The 20520-nt window shown below is 46.4% G+C and overlaps 1 protein-coding gene across 2 annotated transcripts in view; it reads left to right on the forward strand.

Annotated features, from left to right (window-relative positions):
• Positions 1-20520, forward strand: part of LDB3 (LIM domain binding 3) — a 148635-nt gene that overhangs the window by 29606 nt on the left and 98509 nt on the right. For both annotated transcript variants that reach the window (XM_038743480.1, XM_038743479.1), the window contains exon 3: positions 5285-5436. In XM_038743480.1, coding sequence (XP_038599408.1) covers positions 5285-5436 — 152 coding nt within the window. The remainder of the gene's footprint in view (positions 1-5284; positions 5437-20520) is intronic.

The following is a 20520-nucleotide window of genomic DNA, read 5'->3' on the forward strand; positions in this document are numbered from 1 at the left end:
TTCCACTAGGCCCCTCTCTTCCCTCAGTTTCCCAGTTCTCTCTCAGGGAGGGTTGGTCATATTTCAAGGCCACTAGCTGATCTCTGGTCAGCTGGATGATTTTTTTTTTTAACTGGGGAGACTTGCCCTGAGCCTTGGGGATGTATTGGAAGTTTAGGAAGCTGTGGACTTTGAAATGGAAACATATCATAGCCTTAGTAAGATCACATCTCTACCAAGAGGCCCTCCCCACTGAAGCCCTCTTTTCTCTGGCTCCCTCTCCCTTCTGCGTCATTTATGCCTTGGAATCTGTGACCTTTGGGCATTTGATTTTCGACCCACCCTCAATGCCACGGCATTTATGTTCATATCTTTAAATTATATATTATAAATTAATTATATTAATGCCCGTCTCCCCCTCTAGACTGTAAGCTCACTGTGGGCAGGAAACATGTCTGCTAACTCTGTTGTATTTTACTCTTCCAAGTGCTTAATACTGATCTCTGCACATAGTAAATGCTTAATAAATAATGCTCAGTAAATACTATTGATTGATAGGAAGTTCCTTGGGCCTGAACAATGGATTCCTGGGAACACCAAGACTCAAACTGAGGCTTAGGGTGGGGCATGGGGAGAGGAACTTCAGGCGAGGCCCCGCTCTCCTTTCCTTCCCTTGGGACACTTCCTGTCCACATGTCGATGAAACCCCAGAAGGAACCAGTTTGAGCTCCACAATAATAATAATAATATTGGCATTTGTTAAGCGTTTACTATGTGCAAAGCACTGTTCTAAGTGCTGGGGAGGATACAAGATGATTAGGTTGTCTCACGGTCTTAATCCCCATTTTACAGATGAGGTAACTGAAGCATAGAAACGTTGTGACTTGCCCAAAATCACGCAGCTAACGACTGGTGGAGCCGGGATTTGAATGCATGACCTCTGACTCCTAAGCCTGTGAGCTATTCACTGAGCCACGCTGCTTCTCTAGGCTCCTGACATTCTTTATAGTTCTTCTTTTACCTCTTCCTCCCTGATTCCAGCAACCAGCACAGAGCCCCGGGGATTCATGGAGCTGCTTCCCCGCTACCTTGATAGCAGCAGCCCAAGGCAGAGCACTAAGGGCCTGAATAATCGCTCCCCAGCCCACGCTCTCAGCCCGAACCCTGGATAACTGAAAACGCAGCTTAGGTCAGCCAGTGCATGACTCAGCCTCCCACTAATCCTGGAGCCTCTCTAATCTGAGGCCAGACATGCCTGGATCTAAAGCCAGGAGCCAGAGTGGTGCCCCTTCCTTCAGGGGACATCAAAAAACAGGAACCTGGTTGGTGCAGCCATGCCCTGGCAGCCCTTGTCCAACCGTCCTTTCTTTGGCTGCCCACGAGGAACTGAAACACCCTCTCCTGCACCAACCCAGTCCAACCTGGAGAGCTGATTTGGGCTGTGCTGGCCCTGATGGGTGACAGTGATAGGGTTTCCACTTTGAGACGGGCCTCTTGTTTACATAGCGAAGCCGGATTTTCCAGGCCGTCATCGTTCCCAGAGCTCAAGCCCTAAATAGTCCTTGCAGTTGAGGGTCAGAGAAATCAGAAGCAGATAAGATTAAAGAGGAGCCAGACCCCTGGCCCATCTCCGGCTGGGATGGTTTCCAGTTCAGATGAGATTTCTGATTTTCACCCTCGGGGGGGACCCAGTTTGGAGCAGTCCAGGGAATACTCTGCTGTTTGTTTTCCTGAGGAACCATTCCCCAGAGACGTGCATTGCCTGAACCCTGCTAGGCCAATGGGGGTGTATTCTTTCAGACATAGGGCCACCACAGGAAAATTCCCTAGAGACCTTAACTCTCTCACCAGATCCTTCCTCCCTGGATTTGTCACCTTGTCGCTCTGGCCTACCTGCTCTCCCTTCCTGCCCCCAGTTTCCAGCTGTGCTCCCTCAAAGATGCTCCCCCAACCTCCAGCACCTGTGCATGAGTGTCCTGGTCCTGCTCAGGTGTGAGGTGGACAAGGGGCTTTCGTTGGATTTCAGGGAGAGGATGGGGGAACATGTTGACGTTGATCTGACCTGCAGTTGAGTGGCACTATGGTCTTGGTGTTCCAGTTCTCCACCTTGATCAGTGAGAGTGAATTTCCATTAACCAAATCAATCAATCAATCAATCATATTTATTGAGCGCTTACTGTGTGCAGAGCACTGTACTAAGCACTTGGGAAGTACAAGTTGGCAACATATAGGGACAGTCCCTACCCAACAGTGAGCTCACAGTCTAGAAGGGGGAGACAGAGAACAAAACCAACCATATTAACAAAATAAAATAAACCAAAGCCACGAGTGCCTTAACAGAGGTCCACTCTACTGGTTCTTGGGAAGATGGAACTTCTGGGAGAACCCAGCCAGACTTCAATTCTCTTTTTTTTTGGTATTTGTTAAGCGCTTACTCTGTGTCAAGAAGCGTTCTAAGGACTGGGATAGATACAGATCGATCAGATTGGGACATTTATCCTGTCCCTTATGAGGCTCGCAGTCTATGTAAGAGGGAGAATCCCCATTTTAGAGTTGAGAAAACTGAGGCACTGAGAAATTAAGAGCCTATGGTCACAGAGCAGGCATATGGAGCTGAAATTAGAACCCAGGTCTTCTGATTCCCAGGCCCATACTCTTTCCACTAGGCTATTCTGCTTCCCAGGCAGGATTGGAATTAACAGCCACCAAACCACATCAGCTGCCTGCTGCATTCTTGTCCGTGTTGCTCAGGCCAAACTGCTGTTTGGGCAGGAATGGACAGATAGAATTAGTACCTTTGGGTCTCTCCCACTAACGTACACTCCTAAATACTCCTCTGCAGACATGGGCCTCCATGCCGGCTCTGAACTCCCTCTCGCCTTTCCTCTGCCGTCTCCGGGTCCAAACCCAGGCTGTTCTGGACAAGGAAGGGAGAGGAAGATGAGGGGGGATGGGGTGCACTGAAGTCTCTAAGGCAGGGGGCTTTTGGCTCACTGTGAGCAAACAGTGAATCTGAGCCCTGCCTTGATGAACAGGCACAGGTGGATTGAGGAGGTGAGGGAGGGAGTCCAGGCTCCTGGCATTAACAGAGGTGTGGAAAGAGTCCACGTTTTTTCTGAAGCTCTTTTTTCCCCGGAGAAAGAGGTGGTGAGCGAGAAACTCTGGTTTGAGTTCCGATTGGAATCAGATTGGGGCACTGAATGGTTGGAGACCGGGCTAACTCTGGGTTCTCCACATCCTAAAGAAGCGCGATAGGTATCCTTATTTTTTGTTGTTGTTGTTGTTGTTAAGTATTTACTATTTGTCAAGCAGTGTTCTAAGCATTGGGATAGATACAGATAAATAGGGTCAGACATATTCCCTGTCTCACATGGCGTTCACAGTCTATGTCAGAGGAAGAATCCTCATTTTAGAGTTGAGGAAACTGTGTAACTGAGAAGATAATAATAATGATGGCATTTGTTAAGCACTTACCATGTGCAAAGCACTGTTCTAAGCACTGGGGAGGATACAGGGTGATCAGGTTGTCCCACAGGGGGCTCACAATCTTAATCCCCATTTTACGGATGAGGTAACTGAGGCACAGAGTAGTGAAGTGACTTGCCCAAAGTCACACAGCTGACAATTGGTGGAGCCAGGATTTGAACCCATGACCTCTGACTCCCAAGCCCGGGCTCTTTCCACTGAGCCATGCTGCTTCTCAAATAATGATGGCATTTGTTAAGCGCTTACTATGTGCCAAGCACTGTTCTAAGTGCTGCGGGGGGGGGGGGGATACGAGGTAATCAGGTTGTCCCACATGGGGCTCACAGTCTTAATCCCCATTTTCCAGATGAGGGAACTGAGGCACAGAGAAGTGACTTGCCCAAAGTCACACAGCTGACAAGTGGCTGAGCCTAGATTAGAACCCATGACCTCTGACTCTCAAGCCCGGGCTCTTTCCACTGAGCCAGGCTGGGAGGGAGTAAGTTAAGTGAATTGCCTAAGGTCACACAGCAGGCAAGTGGCAGAGCTTACTATGCACCAGGCACTGTACTAAGCGCTGGGATAGGTACAAGGTGATCAGGTTGGTCACAGTCCATGTCCCACATAAAACTCACAGTCTTAATCCCCATTTTAATAATAATAATAATAATGATGGTATTTGTTAAGCACTTACTATGTGCTAAGCACTGTTCTATTCGCTGGAGTAGATACAGAATGATCAGGTTGTCCCACGTGGGGATCACAGTCCTAGTGACCTTTTAACAGATGAGATAACTGAGGCACAGAGAAGTTAAGTGACTTCCCCTAGATCACACAGCAGACAAGTGGCGGAGTCAGGATTAGAACCCGTGAACTCTGATTCCAAGCCCGTGCTCTTTCCATTGAGCCATGCTGCTTCTCACGCATAGGTTTCATTAAATTTCAGTGATTATAATATTTCCAGGGGGCACATCCTATCCCCTGCATTAGGCTTTGACTCCAGGATACTCTCTCTCTCCCCTTTCTTGCCCATGGCTGCTGACATCCTTATATCTTTCCTCGTGACCTGAAGCCGAGTTAATGGATTTCATTTTTTCTCCTGAGGTGCCTAGGAGTCTCATGGGTTAGGTTTGCCTTCCTGGAGTGAGGTGAGAACGAGTCTCCAGCCTCATGCTAAGATAGATAGATTGCCCATTCTGTTGAGTATTATATGGAATGAACAGAAGGCCCAATCAAACCTCTAGGTTGTGCGGACTCATGGTGGTGAAGACATAGGACTTGGAAGGGCTGGGGAAGTGGGGAAGAGGCCAAAGTTTTCCCACTGACCTTTGCTAATTTCTGGTGTTCCTGGCCTTGTGGGTACACTTCATTTCTTAGGCTGTGGTTGGGAAATTTAATGAATTTGTGTTGGATTTGGTGACTGGAATGAAGGTCTGGTCACTGATGCCAGGGAACTAAGGGGGATGAGCCATCCATGGAGAGAGATTTAGGGTTTCCTAGGGGCAGAGCTGCCCCTGCAATCCCTTTCTCACCTTCTGTACCATTCAGAAAATGTGCAGGGCAGTCCAAAGGCCTGGACATAGGCCTGATTTCTTGATAGAGTAGTCTGAGGCAGCCTCAAAGTGAAGAGAAAGTTGGTCTGGGAGTGAAGCCCGGTAGTGACAGATCTCTAGAACAAAGGATAGGAAGAATTGGGGAGGTTATATAACAGATTAAAAAATGGTGAGCAATTGCTGCTTCTACTGTGATATCACTTTGGTTCCCAGAACCCACCCCAGCATGATGCTGGGCCGAATGGCAAGCCTAGAACCTCCTGATATTCTTTCTTTTTCCCCCTCAGATCACTCCCGGCAGCAAGGCAGCCCAGTCACAGCTGAACCAGGGTGACCTGGTGGTGGCCATCGATGGAGTCAACACGGACACTATGACCCACCTAGAGGCCCAGAACAAGATCAAGTCGGCCAGCTACAACCTGAGCCTCACCCTCCAGAAGTAAGTTTAGAGGCCTGAGAGCCCAGGGACGGTTGGGAAGATGGTCCTAGAGATTAGGATAGAGCCCTCTTCCTTTGGGTAAAAACAGAGATCAAACTCCTTGAGGGTAGGAATCGTGTCTCCCAACTCTATTGTAGTTGACCTGGTCATAGTATTTATTTAGCATTGTGTGTAGAGCACTGCACTAAGCTCTGGAAAAGAATATACAGGTGGGAACTAGACATGGTCCTTGTCCTCAGGGGGTTTACAATCTAAAGTGCTTAGTACAGTGCCCTGCACATATTATGGCATTTATTAAGCACTTACTATGTGCAAAGCACTGTTCTATGTGCTGGGGAGGTTACAAGGTGAGTGATCAGGTTGTCCCATGGAGGGCTCAAAGTCTCAATCCCCATTTTACAGATGAGGTAACTGAGGCACAGAGAAGTTAAGTGACTTGCCCAAAGTCACACAGCTGACAATTGGCGGAGCTGGGATTTGAACCCATGACCTCTGCCTCCAAAGCCCATCCTCTTTCCACTGAGCCACGCTGCTTGATAGAGAGCATTGATTGATTTTTTTGGCGACTATTTATATGGCCATCAGCAAGGGGAGAGTGTCTTGATACCCATGTTTGAAATAGTGAAACTGATCAAGTCCTGGATCGGACTCCTAGATATGGTTTTAGCTTCAGTCCATTGCCCAGGTGACTTTTTTCAATGATATTTGTTAAACACTTACTATGAGCCAGGCACTGAACTAAGCCCTTGTGTAGATCCAAGATAATCAGGCTGGAAACGCTCCATGTCCCACATGGGGCTCACAGTCTTCATCCCCATTTTACAGATGAGGTAACTGAGGCACAGAGAAGTGAAGTGACTTGGCCAAGGTCACATGGCAGACTAGAAGTGGAGCTGGGATTAAAACCTAGGTCCTCTGACACCCAGACCTGTGCTCTTTCCACTAGGCCATACTGATTTGAGGTAGAACCTCCCCTTTCTGGGCCTATCTAAGAAAGGAGGCTACAGACCCCTTGCGTCTTCATCCCTTGGAAAAGTGGAAAGTGCAGCCTCTCATCATTAAGTACCAAGAGCTGTCACTTGTACAGGAGAAGATCAATAACTCAGTAGGGCTTAGTTAGTGGTAACCCCTAGAGATCAATACTAGTTGATATCTTCATTGATGATCAAGGTGGAGGAAAAATGAATAAGTGGAAATAAACTGATTAGCAGCAGTTAACACTTGGGAAGATTTGTGACATGGAAAAATTAGACCAGTTGGAAAAAATGGTTGTGCGAAAACAGGATGAAATTCAATAGGGTCAAAGTACGAGGGACGAAAAACAAATGGCAGTCCAGGATAGGGGAATGTCAGCTTTGTCCAAGAACGGCAAATAAAGACCTGGGAGGTCATGGTAGATCATAGCTGAATGAGTCAGCGTTGTAATTAAAAGCTCACATTACCCTGAGAGGTATTGGCTGGAAAAGGACATGAAGAAGTTGAGAATCAATCAGTCAACGGCATGTATTGAGTGCTTCCTGTGTGCAGAGCACCGTACTAAGCACTTGGGAGAGTACACTATAACAGAGTTGGTAGACACATTCCCTGCCCACAGTGAACTTACAGTCTAGAGGACTTCTAATGCATTATTAGATCCTTAATAGAGTCTAGGATCCAGGAGTCTAGTAAAAATGAGAGGCTCTAGGGAAAAGCAACTAAAATAATTCATGGATTGAAAAATGGGTCTTTTGAGGAAAAGGTATTAGCTTTGGGGCTGTTTAGCCTGGAGAAGAGAAGGCTAAAGAGATGAATTAATTATGGTACTTGTTAAGCACTTACTATGTGCCAAGTCTGTTCGAAGCATTGAGGTAGATACAAGGTAATGAGGTTGGACACAAGATTTTTCTCTTATAAAGGGTTTTCATGGAGAAGACACTGACTGATTATTCTCCGGTGGAATTTAAGCAGGAGAGGTTTTGATTGGATAGAACGTTTTAACTGTGGGGACAATTCATCACTGGAGTAAGTGTCCAGTGGATGGTGAAGGGTCTCCTCCCTGATGATCTCTAAGGAAAGAATAGATACCCAGCTGTCTTGGATAACCTGGCCATTCACTGGCTTGGAGGCAGAGGGTGGACAAGATAATAATAATAATAATAATAATAATAATAATGGCATTTGTTAAGCGCTTACTATGTGCAAAGCACTGTTCTAAGCGCTGGGGGGATACAAGGTGATCAGGTTCTTGAGGTCTCTATCAGCTTTGGGATCCTAGGATTCTAGCTATTGATTACCCAAACAGTACCTAGCCAGAGGAAGCAGTGTAGTGTAGTGGAAAGAAGAGGAGCCTAGGAGTGAGAGGACCTGGATTCTAATCGCTGCTCCACCACTTGTCTGCTGTGTGACCTCAGGCAAGCAGCGTGGCTCAGTGGAAAGAGCCCAGGCTTGGGAGTCAGAGGTCGCGGGTTCTAATCCCGGCTCCACCACTTGTCAGCTGTGTGACTTTGGGCAAGTCACTTCACTTCTCTGCGCCTCAGTCCCCTCAACTGTAAAATGGGAATTAAGACTGTGAGCCCCATGTGGGACAACCTGATCACCTTGTAACCTCCCCAGCGCTTAGTACAGTGCTTTGCACATAGTAAGCACTTAACAAATACTATCATTATTATTATTATTAAATTCTCTGTATCTCAGGTCCCTCATCTGCGGCATGGATATTCAATACCTGTTCTCCCTGTTACTTAGACTGTGACTCATGTGGAGCCTGCTTATCTTGTATCTACCCCATTTGATACAGTGCTTTGCATATAGTAATAATAATAATAATAATAGCATTTATTAAGCGCTTACTATGTGCAAAGCACTGTAAGCACTTCACAAATACCACAATTATTATTATTATTATTATTTGGCCTTATTTCGGGTGCTCAAAACCTTTGGTACAAAATAGACAAAATCCCTGCCCTTAGGGCACTTGCAATCTAAGTGAGGCTATCTAATTGTACAGATTAATGCAATGCCTTTAAAGCAGTCAGACTCCTGAGGAAACTAAGTGGGTTTTGCACTATCTTGTTTGTGGTGTAAATACTGGTAAGAAAGACAACCCCACAGGCTGAATGAACAAAGCCACCCAGTGAGGGTTGAGCCCAGGTCCTGGATCCCAGGTCCTGGATCCGGGGAACTTCCAAGGGCTTGAGGTTCCCTCCCCATGCCCAGTTTCAGACTGAAATTGTCATTGGTATTGTACTTCCACCCAGAACAGTTGTTGGGACTGCTGCCTGGACCACTGCACATGTCCAGTCCTGCTCAGGGGGAGCCTGAATCTTTTTCTGGTTTGGCCTGATGTTGGAGGCCTGGAATGCTGGAGGCCAGAATTGGTTCTAGGATGGGTGGGTTGGACTGGGGTGGACCGGGCCCAGACCTCTGGCCCATTCAGGACCAGTGTTTGCTGACGTGCAGATTCATTTTAGGAAACTAGTGACTTTTTCTTGCGATCTTACTCCTTGTGAGCCATTGGTATCCACCAGCGGTGGGGCTACCCATCAGATTTTATATCAGAAAATCCAGTTTTTGGCTTGCTTTTCTCCTCTCTGGTACAGATTCAGGACCATTCATTCATTCAATTGTATTTATTGAGCACTTAGTGTGTGCAGAGTACTGTATTAAGGGCTTGGGAAAGTACCATGCAACAATGAACAGTCACATTCCCTGCCCACAACAAGTTTACATTCTAGAGACGATCTTACAGACCAGAGACTGTAAGCTAGAGACCAGACACCTTAATGTCCAGTATTTATATTTTCAGTGCCTCAAGTTCCTTGAGTCACAACTCTAGCCATCGAGTTTCATGGCCAGGAAGTGGCCTCTGTGTTCAGAGGGACCTGGAAGGGAAATGCAATGATATCCGGAGAAATGCTTGAGCTTCAGACACGATTGGGTGCGCTTCTGCAAAAATGGCACCCGTATGATGTCACCACATTATGCCGTATGCCAGCAAAACACATATAACACCCCACAAATCTTGGGGTCTGGATTTTCTGAATGCTGTCACTGGCCACCCGATACCCATAGCCAGGAATTAAATGGGATTAAGCCCGTGGCACTGAGTCCTTTGCCATCCTTCCGGGGTGCAGTCAAATGGGCAGAGGGAATGCTGACCACAGCTTGCCCAGGGTCAATCAGACAATGGTGTTTATTGAATGCTTACTGTGTACACAGCCCTAAACTTTGCACTTGGGAGAGTACAATGCAATAGAGTTGGTAGACAGTATTTCTGCTGTCAAAGAGCTTACAGTCTAAAGGAGAGACAGACATTAAAATGAAACTCAAACTGGGGAAGCCCTCTGGCTTCATCGAGCACCCAGCCCCTTCTGCGTCACTCCTGGATGGACAGGGCGATGAGCCAAACTGCCCCCCCTCCCCCAGCCTCACGCCCCTCCGACCAGATTCCCATCTCCCCACACCTGTTTCTGGTGATCCCTCCAGGCACAGGTCCGGGGTCCGGCCCTCCGGCTTCCAGAGCGACATCAGAGGCTGCATTTCCATTTTCCTTGACCATAATTGTCCAGACCTGCAAGAGGAGGGTCACGGGGGCCTGGCAAGTTTCCATTGGCCCATGGAATGGAAATCCCTGAAAGCTGAGCGCTTGGCTCGCCTCAGAGTCACAGATCTTGCTGCACCTAAGACGCTGACCCATCAGGGTCACTAATGGGGAACGAAGACAAAAGAGCTCCCAGGATCTAAACAAACGGAGGCATAAATCTGCAGTGCGGCTCAGCACCCTCTTTTGAAATGCTATGGCTGGGAACCACTTCATAAGCTTTTGCTCATGGGTACAGGGTCCTCTGTACTTCCTGTTTCACCCACTCACCCTAACCCTCGTACTGTCTCCCCCTCTCACCCCCATCCTTGCCGTGTCTCACAGAGAACCTTCAGTGAAAGACCAGGCTCCATTCCTAGTGCCTGCTTAGTACAGATCTTCATAGTCACACTTCGCCTGTGCTAATGATCTGTGGGCACCCACTGGAGAGGTGAGGGGCAGACCTGGTCATTAGTGTTTCTGTGCGGGTGCAGATCAGGTGAGAAGCAGCATGGCGTAGTGGAAAAAGGATCTGGGTTCCAATCCTGCCTTGGCCACCTGACTGTTCTGTGGCTTTGGGAAAGTCACTTAACCTCTCTGGGTCTCAGTTTCCTCATCTGTAAAATGGGGATTCAATCTTCCCCTTAGGGTACAGTGCTCTGCACACAGTAAGCACTCAGTAAATACAATTGAATGAAAGAATGAATGAATGTGGGACAGGGATTGTGTCCAAATGATTACCTTATCTCTACTCCAGTGCTTAGTGTAGTGCTTGGAATATTGTAAGTGCTTAACAAATATCATTATTACTACTTTCATTATTATTATTATGATAAGCTCGGCTGTGAAACTTGATAGCAGTCACCAGCACTGCCTATCAATGCCTGGAAACCAGGGATACGCCAAAGCCAGGACTGATTTAGGGCTCAAACTGAAGCTGCCCTGCTCCTCTCCCTTTTTTCTCCTCTCCCTTCCCATCCCTGTCCTCTCCTGCCCCAACTTTGGACCCACACTGCTATGCCCCGAGGGGACATAGCTTTATGCTCAGTTGCTTCCCCTTCCTGCAATTTATTTTAATGTTTGACTCCCCAGCTAGGGTTTAAGCTCCTTGAGGGCAGGGATTATGTCTCCTTACTCTATTATATTCTCTTTAGCATCAAGCACTGTAGTCTGCGCAGAGTAAGCGCTCAATAAATATCACTGATTGATTCAGTGGGTAGACAGCAAGATGGGCAGGGAAACCACGTAAAAATGCCCATTGAACGCTGACTCTTAAAGGGACAAGGATCTGAGCAGGATTAGATAGACCGCCTCCACACTCCTCCCCAGCTGTACAGTCTCATTCCCAAAATATTCAAAATTTACTCCTCCCTAGTAACAGGTACCAACATTGGATTAGTTAAGCAGGTCATTCATTCATTCAATCGTATTTATTGAGCACTTACTGTGTGCAGAGCACTGTACTAAGCGCTTGGGAAGAACAAATCAGCAACATATAGAGACGGTCCCTACCCAACAACGGGCTCCCAGTCTGGGGATATAAGTCACAAGCGGGTGTAAGAGAGTCTCCATGCAGGTCTCTCCTCCTGAGGGCCCTGTCAGTTTGCTGTTCTGACAAGAGGTGGAGTGGAAAGGTCTTTCAACATATTCTGGGCTTGACTGGGTTCCATTCCAGTCACTGATGAGAGGGAAATTGAGGACTTTCAGTGTTTTAAAGAAGCATTGAAAGGTTCTGAGGCGGTGTTCCAAATTTCTCTTTTTTGTAGTTTTTCCAGAGCTTGTCATGAAATCAATATTTAAGAAATGCTTGTAGCGATGAGGGGAGATATTTATACACACACCCGCAGAGGCATGTACACACACTCATTCAAACATGGACACTTTTTTACCATCCTTCTTTAGTGCTCTGAACCTCAGGCTGCTCAGAGGATGAGGAAATTGGATTCACTATAGTTCTTTACCTGAATCAGGCAGACAGCAGCCTCTCTGAGCCCATTAAAAAGCAGCTAGCAGGCAAGCTGCCATGAGGAGTGGAGGTGAAGAGAAGGGGAAGGAGATCGAAACCAGCCAGAGAAGAGAGAAGGAGAGGGCAGAGTCAGGGCCGCTCTCCCTTAGTCCTGCCTTAGAACTACCTCCAAGGTGTGGATCTCCTCAGCCTGCCGCTGCAGAGGCTGCACAAACAGTTCAGAAACCATGAGTCAGTCAGTCAATTGTATTTATTGAGCGCTTATTGTGTGGGGAACACTGTACTAAGTGCTTGGGAGAATACAACAATAAACAGACACATGCCCTTCCCACAACAAGCTTACAGTCTAGAGGTCGGTGGGGGACAGGGATTGGGTGGCATGGCCTTCTGCCCAGATGAGCCAAGACCCCCGCTGTGGAAATGACTTGAACCAACACCGAATGTTGGGTGGGTGGCAGCCCCTACGTGGTGCCCAAAGGCTCTGCTCAGCCCCCACTGGCACCTAGGCCTCATTCCTGATGGCCTTATAAATATTTATGACTGCCGCCAAGCCTAGTTGTATACAGTGGGCCTATTTTCTGCAAATCTGAACTGGAATTTTAGACACCAGATCCTCAACCTTAAACAAATGCCTCACTCAGTCACCCAAGCAGCTGTGCATTGGTGGGTCTCACCAGAAATAGTAAAGTCCAGGGCTGGAGGAGTGTCGGGGAGGGAAGGAATGGATAGATGGATGACACTTTCTCAACAAAGCCTTCCCTGTTGGGACTCGGCTAAGAAGCAGAGCTCAGACCTCTCTGCTGAGGTCCAAGAAACACCCAGTGCGACAGAGTGGTATCTGATTGCTTTATCACTCGTGACTTAGAAAAGGTCTCCAAGAGCCATCCTGGTGGAAGGAGGAGGGAGGAGCTGAACTGATTCTGTTTTTCCCTGAACAATGTCCCACTTTGACCAGGCCTCTCTGAATCCCTGCCACCAGCTCCAGGGCATTTCCCCCAGAGCTACATCTTGAGAAAGCCTTTCCGGGATCCAAGCACTTCGGCTCCGCCATACAGAAAAGGAGCAAAAGTGCCAATCTGGCAGGTTGTTTTAAGCAACTTGCCCCTTGCCCTAGGTTATCAGCCAAGCCTCTCTGAAGGAAAAGCAACATTCTTTCCTCCTGTCAATTGTTCCTGGGCAGCTGCCTGACATCTGAAGTTCTGCATGAGGGCACAGCAGTGTTTTCTTAGACTGGAAGAAAGACTACTCCTCTAATATTCTTTGGAAAATCTCAAAGTCCTTTCGGTCTTCATTTCAACTTGTAATTCCCAACTAAGGTGGGAAAGTGATACTATATTGCCAGTGAACGAAGAGAGGCCCTGAGAAGTTTAGGTGACTTGACCAGTGTCATTCAGCAAGGGGAGACCTGAGTCCACAACCTTCCCATGCCAGTATTTCCATGTCAGCTGGGGGGAGAAAGGCGTGAATTCCTAATTAGGTATGACTTTTACATTTTACAAGAGGCTGATGTTTTCACTCCCATCCTGGGCCATCTCTTCATATCTGAGGAGCAGGAACCCAGAGAGCCACCAGGGATTCCAAAGGACGTTAAAGTACTCTCACCTTGTAAGAGTATCCCAGCGAGCGGGTGGCCCTCTCTGTGGATCCTTCCCCACTTCACAGGTGGCTGCAGAAGAGTTTGCAAAAGGGCACCATAATTGCCTGATGATTGAGTGCCAAACTTGTTGGAAAATCTCTAGGAAAATCTCGAGTCTCACCCTTCATTGCCCAGCAGGGATGATGTTCAATAACTCATAACACGTTTTAGTAGTTCAGATGGACTCCAAAGATTCTGTCAGTCAGTCAATCATATTAATTGAGTGATTACTCTGTGCACAGCACTATACTAAGGGCTTGAGAGACTATAGTATAACAGAGTTGGTAGACACGTTCCCTGCCCACAAGAAGCTTACATTCTAGAGCGTGACCTAGTGGATAGAGAAAGGGCCTGGCGGTCAAAAGGACCTGGGTTCTAATCCTGGCTCTGTCATTTGTCTGTTGTGTAACCCTGGGCAAGCCACTTAACTTCCCTGGGCCTCAGTTACCTCAACTTTAAAATGAGGATTAAGAGTGTGAGCCCCATGTGGGAAAGGGACTATGTCCAACCCAATTTGCTTGTATCCATCCCAGCACTTAGTAAAGTGCCTGGCATTAAGTAAGCACTTAACAAATACCACAGTTATTACTATTATTATTGGGGGGGAGATAGAAAAGTGAAAGTCTGAAAAGGTGGGGGGAACACGACTGGGTCCTTCAGACCACGTAACACTGCTGCCAACTCTGTAAAACTGTACCCTCTCAAGAGCTTAATATAATGCTCTGCACACAGTAAGAGCACAATAAATACCACTGATGGATTGATTGATTGATTGCTGCCACCAGGCCCTTAAGGCACTTTAGAATCAGGCCAGACAATCCAGGAAATGTATGGGCTAGAAATTTAATCACCCCTTAACCATGAGATGTGGAATGAGGAGGTAGATGAAATCAGGTCCTCAACACCTGCCCCCCCATCGCACCCCTGCTCCAGGCCCAGCTAACTGCACAGAACTGTCTCAAGGGAGAGGGTCCCAAGGGTCTCTCGGCTGAAACCGAGATGGATGTCCTGTGGATCCCTCAGAGTATGAACCCGTCTCTCTGGCTAGCCCTCTGGGCCAGAGCTTTCTGCTGGACCCCAAGCCTTTGGGGTCCCACGTATAGAGTCTGGGGAGGAGGAGTGGTCATGGACCCATTCACATTTCCCTGTGGAATTGGAGGAGGCATCTTGGCTAAGGGAGAGCAGGACAGAATTTGCTGAGGTCTGTTCCCTGCTCAGGTCACTTTTGGTAGAACAGGAAATCCATGGATTCACTAAAATGGTCCACATCCACTTTGGAAGGATTTAATCTGAAAATTGGGGTCATATAAAAAAGTTGAAGTTCAGTGATTCAGTGTGTTTTGGTCAGAGGTGGTGGTTGGAGTCGACATTCTGAGTTTCTTAGATCTCCTCATCAACCCAGAAGAACTGGGATGTCCGAGGCTGATCTGATCCAGTACAAACCTTCAGGAATGTGGTTTCTGGCTCCTCAGATGCAACATTCCAGAGAAATCCAAAATATCTTTAAGCTTGTGCAGTCATTTTTTGTTTTTGAACCTTCTGCTCAATCAGTCAATTGTATTTATTGAGTGCTTAGTGTATTCAGGGGACTGTATCAGTGCTTGGGAGAAAACAATATATTAGAGTTGGTAGACATGTTCCCTGCCCACAGTGAGTTTACACTACTCCTTTCATAACTACAGCGAAGATGACACATAGTCCGAGGCTTTGCTTACCGCATCACTAAATGGTTTCCTCTGTCATCCATACGTTCAGCTGCCCAATTTCAGTTCTCTGTAGGAGAGCTGTTTTGGAATCCTTCTGCCTTCCATTCTCCTCGCATCCCCCAATTTCATGAAGGTGGGATGTGCATGAGCAGGCTTCAGTGCTAACAGACTGACATTTTACCAGGATTTTGTTGTTCATGATCCTATCTTGTCATCTGATATTGAGTCTGGCTTGTAAATGATGCTGATAGAGCTGCTTAGGGAGTCGGTGACAGAATCTATGAGAAGTTGGCCTCACATCTAAAAGAGGGTTGGTCAGAAGCTCTGTAGAAGTTTGGTTGCGTCTGAAGCCTGATGCTACACTACAGTCGCACTCTAGTCTCCCTTCATTTGATTTTCCTTGACTGTCACTACGTTATTGGATAGATAATAGAATTCTGTGATGACTAATTTCCATTTAGCCAACAAAGATATTTGGTATGGATAGGGTTTGCCTGGCACAGGTTGACATACCTTGATTTTCTTCAGACTTTACATCAAATTGTAGTAATGAGCTGAGTCTGCAAAGCAGTTCATAATAATTTGCATGCCTTCTTGGCTCTGTGTTTCCTCGGGCACAGTCATACCCATATGAAGAGGGAGTCTTCCACTGGGAATCAATGAAAGAGGTTTGGTTGTTAAACTTCAGGACTGATAACCTGTGTGGAGAAATTGATTACAATGATAATGATTTATGCAGCACCACTCACACTCTTTTTTCCTGCCAGCCATGTTCCCTCTGGGAGTCAGAGGGCAACAAGAAAATAGGGCTGCAGGATTGCAGCCTATGGCAAAGTGTATATAATAATAATAATGCCATTTATTAAGCACTTACTATGTGCAAAGCACTGTTCTAAGCACTGGGGAGGATACAAGATTATCAAGTTGTCCCACATGGGACTCACAGTCTTCATCCCCATTTTTATATGAGATAACTGGGGCACAGAGAAGTCAAGTGACTTGCCCAAGATCACACAGCTGACAAACGGCGGAGCTGGGATTAGACCCATGACCTCTGACTCCCAAGCCAAGGCTCTTTCCACTGAGCCACGCTGCCACACTGAGCCAAATTGGAAGAGTTTCCCAAGGGTTTGGGAGCATGTTCTATTGCTGAATCTAAGTCCCTTGTTGCAACTTCCAACATGTCTGCAAAGAATACACTGAAGAAAAGTGGCCTGACTTTGCCATAGTGACAGTGGCGTAGGGCATTCCCAGCTCTGACACAACCAGCCAGCTTTGGCATCTCACTGATCATTACACCTATCCCTTTAACTTGATTTGCATGTCATGGCTTAAGTCTCTGTAACTTGCTTTCTTTTGACAGGAACTCCAAGTATAAATCTTGTTGATGCATTATCTGTTTTCCTGAAAGAAGTCTTTGTATCTCTGACTTGTTTTTATTGAGTCAGTCTTAGCCGATGTCTTAATGGCTGCCTGGGAGACAGTGCCATGTCCCATTTGCTGTTTGTGCTGTAGATTACAATCATGGTTCCATGTTCCACTAGGGCTGCTGTACTGCTGTTGTGGAGCTTAATCAATCAAAGGTATTTATTGAGTGCTTACTGTGTGCAGAGCACTGTACTGAGTGCATAAGCTACTAAGCTTCTTGCAGATGTCTTTGATTTTTAAGAGCCTAGCATTTAGTCTAGACTGTGAGCTCATATCTAGACTGTGAGCTTGTCATGGGCATTGTACTCTCATAAGCACTTAATACAGTGCTTTGCACACACTAAGCACTCAATAAATACGATTGAATGAGAGAATGGTCACCTTTATGATTTGGGGGCCACTTTTCGATGTAAAAAACTGTAAACGCAGAGAAATTTTGAAGTTTATCAGATGATGATTATCATTCTAAATAATAGTAATAAAATAATCTTGGTATTTATTAAGTATGTATGTGCCAAACCCTGTACTAAATACCGGGATAAATACAAGATAATCAGGTTGGACACAGTACCTGGCCCACCTGGGACTCACAGTCTAAGTAGTCAATCAATCGTATTAATTGAGTGCTTACTGTGTGCAGAGCACTGTATACTAAGTGCTTGGGAGTGTCTTTATATCAGTTATATTAGTTATAATAGACCTGTTCCCTTCCCACAAGGAGCTTGCAATCTAGAAAGAGCAGGTATTAAATCCCTATTTTACAGAAAACTGAGGCACAGAGAAGTTAAGTGATTTGCCCAAGGTCACACAGACTGCAAATGATGGACCCGGATTAAAACTCAAGTGCCCTGATTTCCCAAGCCGGTACCTTTCCACTAGGACACATCAAGGACTTACTTATAGAGTGGTCTGATCCATGTGTGGCTATCATGATCTGAATATTCTTCACATCCTCCTGTCACACTAGGATTTAGCCCTGAGATGTTACTGTTAAGATTATGGTGGCATCCAGAATATTCCCCTTTCATATTCAGTTCTCCTACAACATGGAGGTTGCATTCTTGTTAAGGAAAACTTGAGCTATGCAGGGATCAACACTGGGCACATACACCCAAACTGGTTTTTCCACCACCATGTCACACTTTATCAAAACAGATTCATGTTTTCAGATGAATGTTCCCAATTTTTTACCAGAATCTGGAATGAGAATATATACTGTGGCAGAACTAAGTATATTTCTTATCAGCTGTTGGTGTTGGGGATCATGAGATAGTGTTTGGCCCATTCAATCAATAAATCAGTCAGTCATATTTATTGAACACTTACTGTATGCATTCACAGGGGAAAAGTAGATCACTGTCGCTTAGTTTGCCAGTCCCATGGATTTCCTACGTTTGGATTTTGCTACCAACTTGAGCACTGTAATCCCCCATTATAATCAGTTTGTCGAATGTTACTTCCTCTTGCGATGAGTCTATCATAAACTGTCGAAGCGCTTTTTATTTTTATTGTAGTCACTCGCTGTGGGGGCATCTGAGCTGTTGATGGGGGTGAAGTCTTTTGATTCAGTGGCAGATATCTCATCAGGCATTCATGTAACTAGATATATTTGGAAGGCTCGATACTAATTATCTGATTGCAAATCCGTCATTAATTATACTTATTGAGTGCTTACTGTGTGCAGAGCACCATACTAAGTGCTTGGGAGAGTGCAGTATAACAGAGTTGGTAGACATGTTCCCTGCCCACAATGAGTGTACAGTCTAGAGGGGGAAACACATTACAATAAATTAATAAATTTTGGATAGTTACATAAGTGCTACAGGGCCGAGGGAGGGATGAATAAAGAGTGCAAATCCAAGTATGTGAGAAACAACATGGCCTAGTGCAGCAAGCATGGGCCTCGGAGCCAGAGGACCTGGGTTCTAACCCCGGCTCTGCCAAATGCTTACTGTGTGACCTTGGGCAAGTCACCTCACTTCTCTGTCCCTCAGTTTCCTCAACTGTAAAATGGGGATTAAATAATCCTACTTAGACTGAGAGTCCATTTGGGACAAGGACTATATCTAATCTAATTTGCTTGTACTTACCTCAACACTAAGAAGAGTGTTTGACCAATGGTAAGCACTAAAAAGTACCATTAAAAGGTGCAAGGGTTACACAGAAGGGAGAAGAGGAAATGAGGGCTTAGTCAGGGAATCCTCTTGGAGGAGACGTGCCTTCAGAAAGGCTTTGAAGGTGGGGAGGGTGATTGTCAGATTTGAAGACGGAGGATGTTCCAGACCAGAGGCAGGATGTGTGTCTGTTTTCTGAGGAGGGGTAGGATCTCCAAAAGAAGATGTGCTGAGCACCGATCTAAGTGGGCTCTCCTGACTCTGGTTTCCCTTTGCCCTGGGATATTGGCTCACCTCTGGCCCGTTCACACACTATAAATGCTGATCTTCTTTGGGGACCATGGCTCGTCTCATCATTATATGGTGTCATTCATTCATTCAGTCGTATTTATTGAGCACTTACTGTGTGCAGAGCACTGTACTAAGCACTTGGAAAGTGCAATTCAGCATGTCCTGATGTCTTGTGAAGCCCTGGTGGTTTTCTTAGATGAACTGATGAACCGCTGAGTTTGGGTGAGTCAGGACATTTTTCAGGTTACCTCTTCTAGATCTCCTCCCCATTTGGGGTGAATGGTGCGTTCCTCGGTGGGGCTGCTCAGACACCCAGGGTGATGCCCAATTACACTGGTGCTTCTTCAGTGATCATCATCATCACTGGTATTTACTGAGTGTTTACTGTGTGTAGAGCATCATACTAAGCTCTTGGGAGAGTACCATACGAGAGTTGGTAGACACATACCTTGCCCTCAATGAGCGTATAGTCTAGAGATGAGAGCCAATATCCTCGACCATCTACTTCCTCCTTCCTCTGGACTTTGGTCTAGGGCTTGGAGAATCCCAATATGAGTGGGACATGTTGCGCGGCTTAGTGGCAAGAGCACGGGCTTGGGAGTCAGAGGGTGTAATTGAGGCTTGTCTACTTGTTTTATTTTGTTTGTCTCCCCCTTCTAGACTGTGAGACCATTATTGAGTGGGATTGCCTCTATTTGTTGCCAAATTATACTTTCCAAGCGTCTAGTACAGTGCTCTGTACACAGTAAGCTCTCAATAAATACGATTGAATGAATAATCCTAGATCTGCCACTTGCCTGCTGTGTGACCTTGTGTAAGTCACTTAACTTCTCTGTGCCTCAGTTATCTCATCTGTAAAATGGGGATAAAGACTTGGAGCTCCACGTGGGACAACCCGATTACCTTGAAGCTTAGAACAGTGCTTGGCACATAGTAAGCACTTAACAAATACCATCTTTATTATTATTATTATCATTTTCCAGGGGTGGTGGTGATTAGATCCCCTCTCACCTGGCATTCTGAGCTGGCTGTTCAGGATAAGGTGGCAGTATCTGGTTGAAAGCAGGAGGCTTCTGTGCCCTCTCCTCAGCAGCTGCTGGGCCTCATCTGGCCTACACACTGCTGCAGAGTGAGACACCACTCACATCCTTTAAAGCACATGGATCTTTACCGGCAGACAGGGGCCTAGAGTTCAGATTGGGAGGATATGAAAGTGACAGTTGTAAATAGTAAAGGAATGTGTGTAGAGGCCTTCCCAGACTGAGCCCCTCCTTCCTCTCCCCCTCCTCCCCCTCTCCATTCCCCCCGCCTTACTGCCTTCCCTTCCCCACAGCACCTGTATATATGTATACATGTTTGTACGTATTTATTACTCTATTTATTTT

The sequence above is a fragment of the Tachyglossus aculeatus genome, chromosome 3 (genome assembly GCF_015852505.1).
Source record: "Tachyglossus aculeatus isolate mTacAcu1 chromosome 3, mTacAcu1.pri, whole genome shotgun sequence".
Taxonomy (NCBI): Eukaryota; Metazoa; Chordata; class Mammalia; order Monotremata; family Tachyglossidae; genus Tachyglossus; species Tachyglossus aculeatus.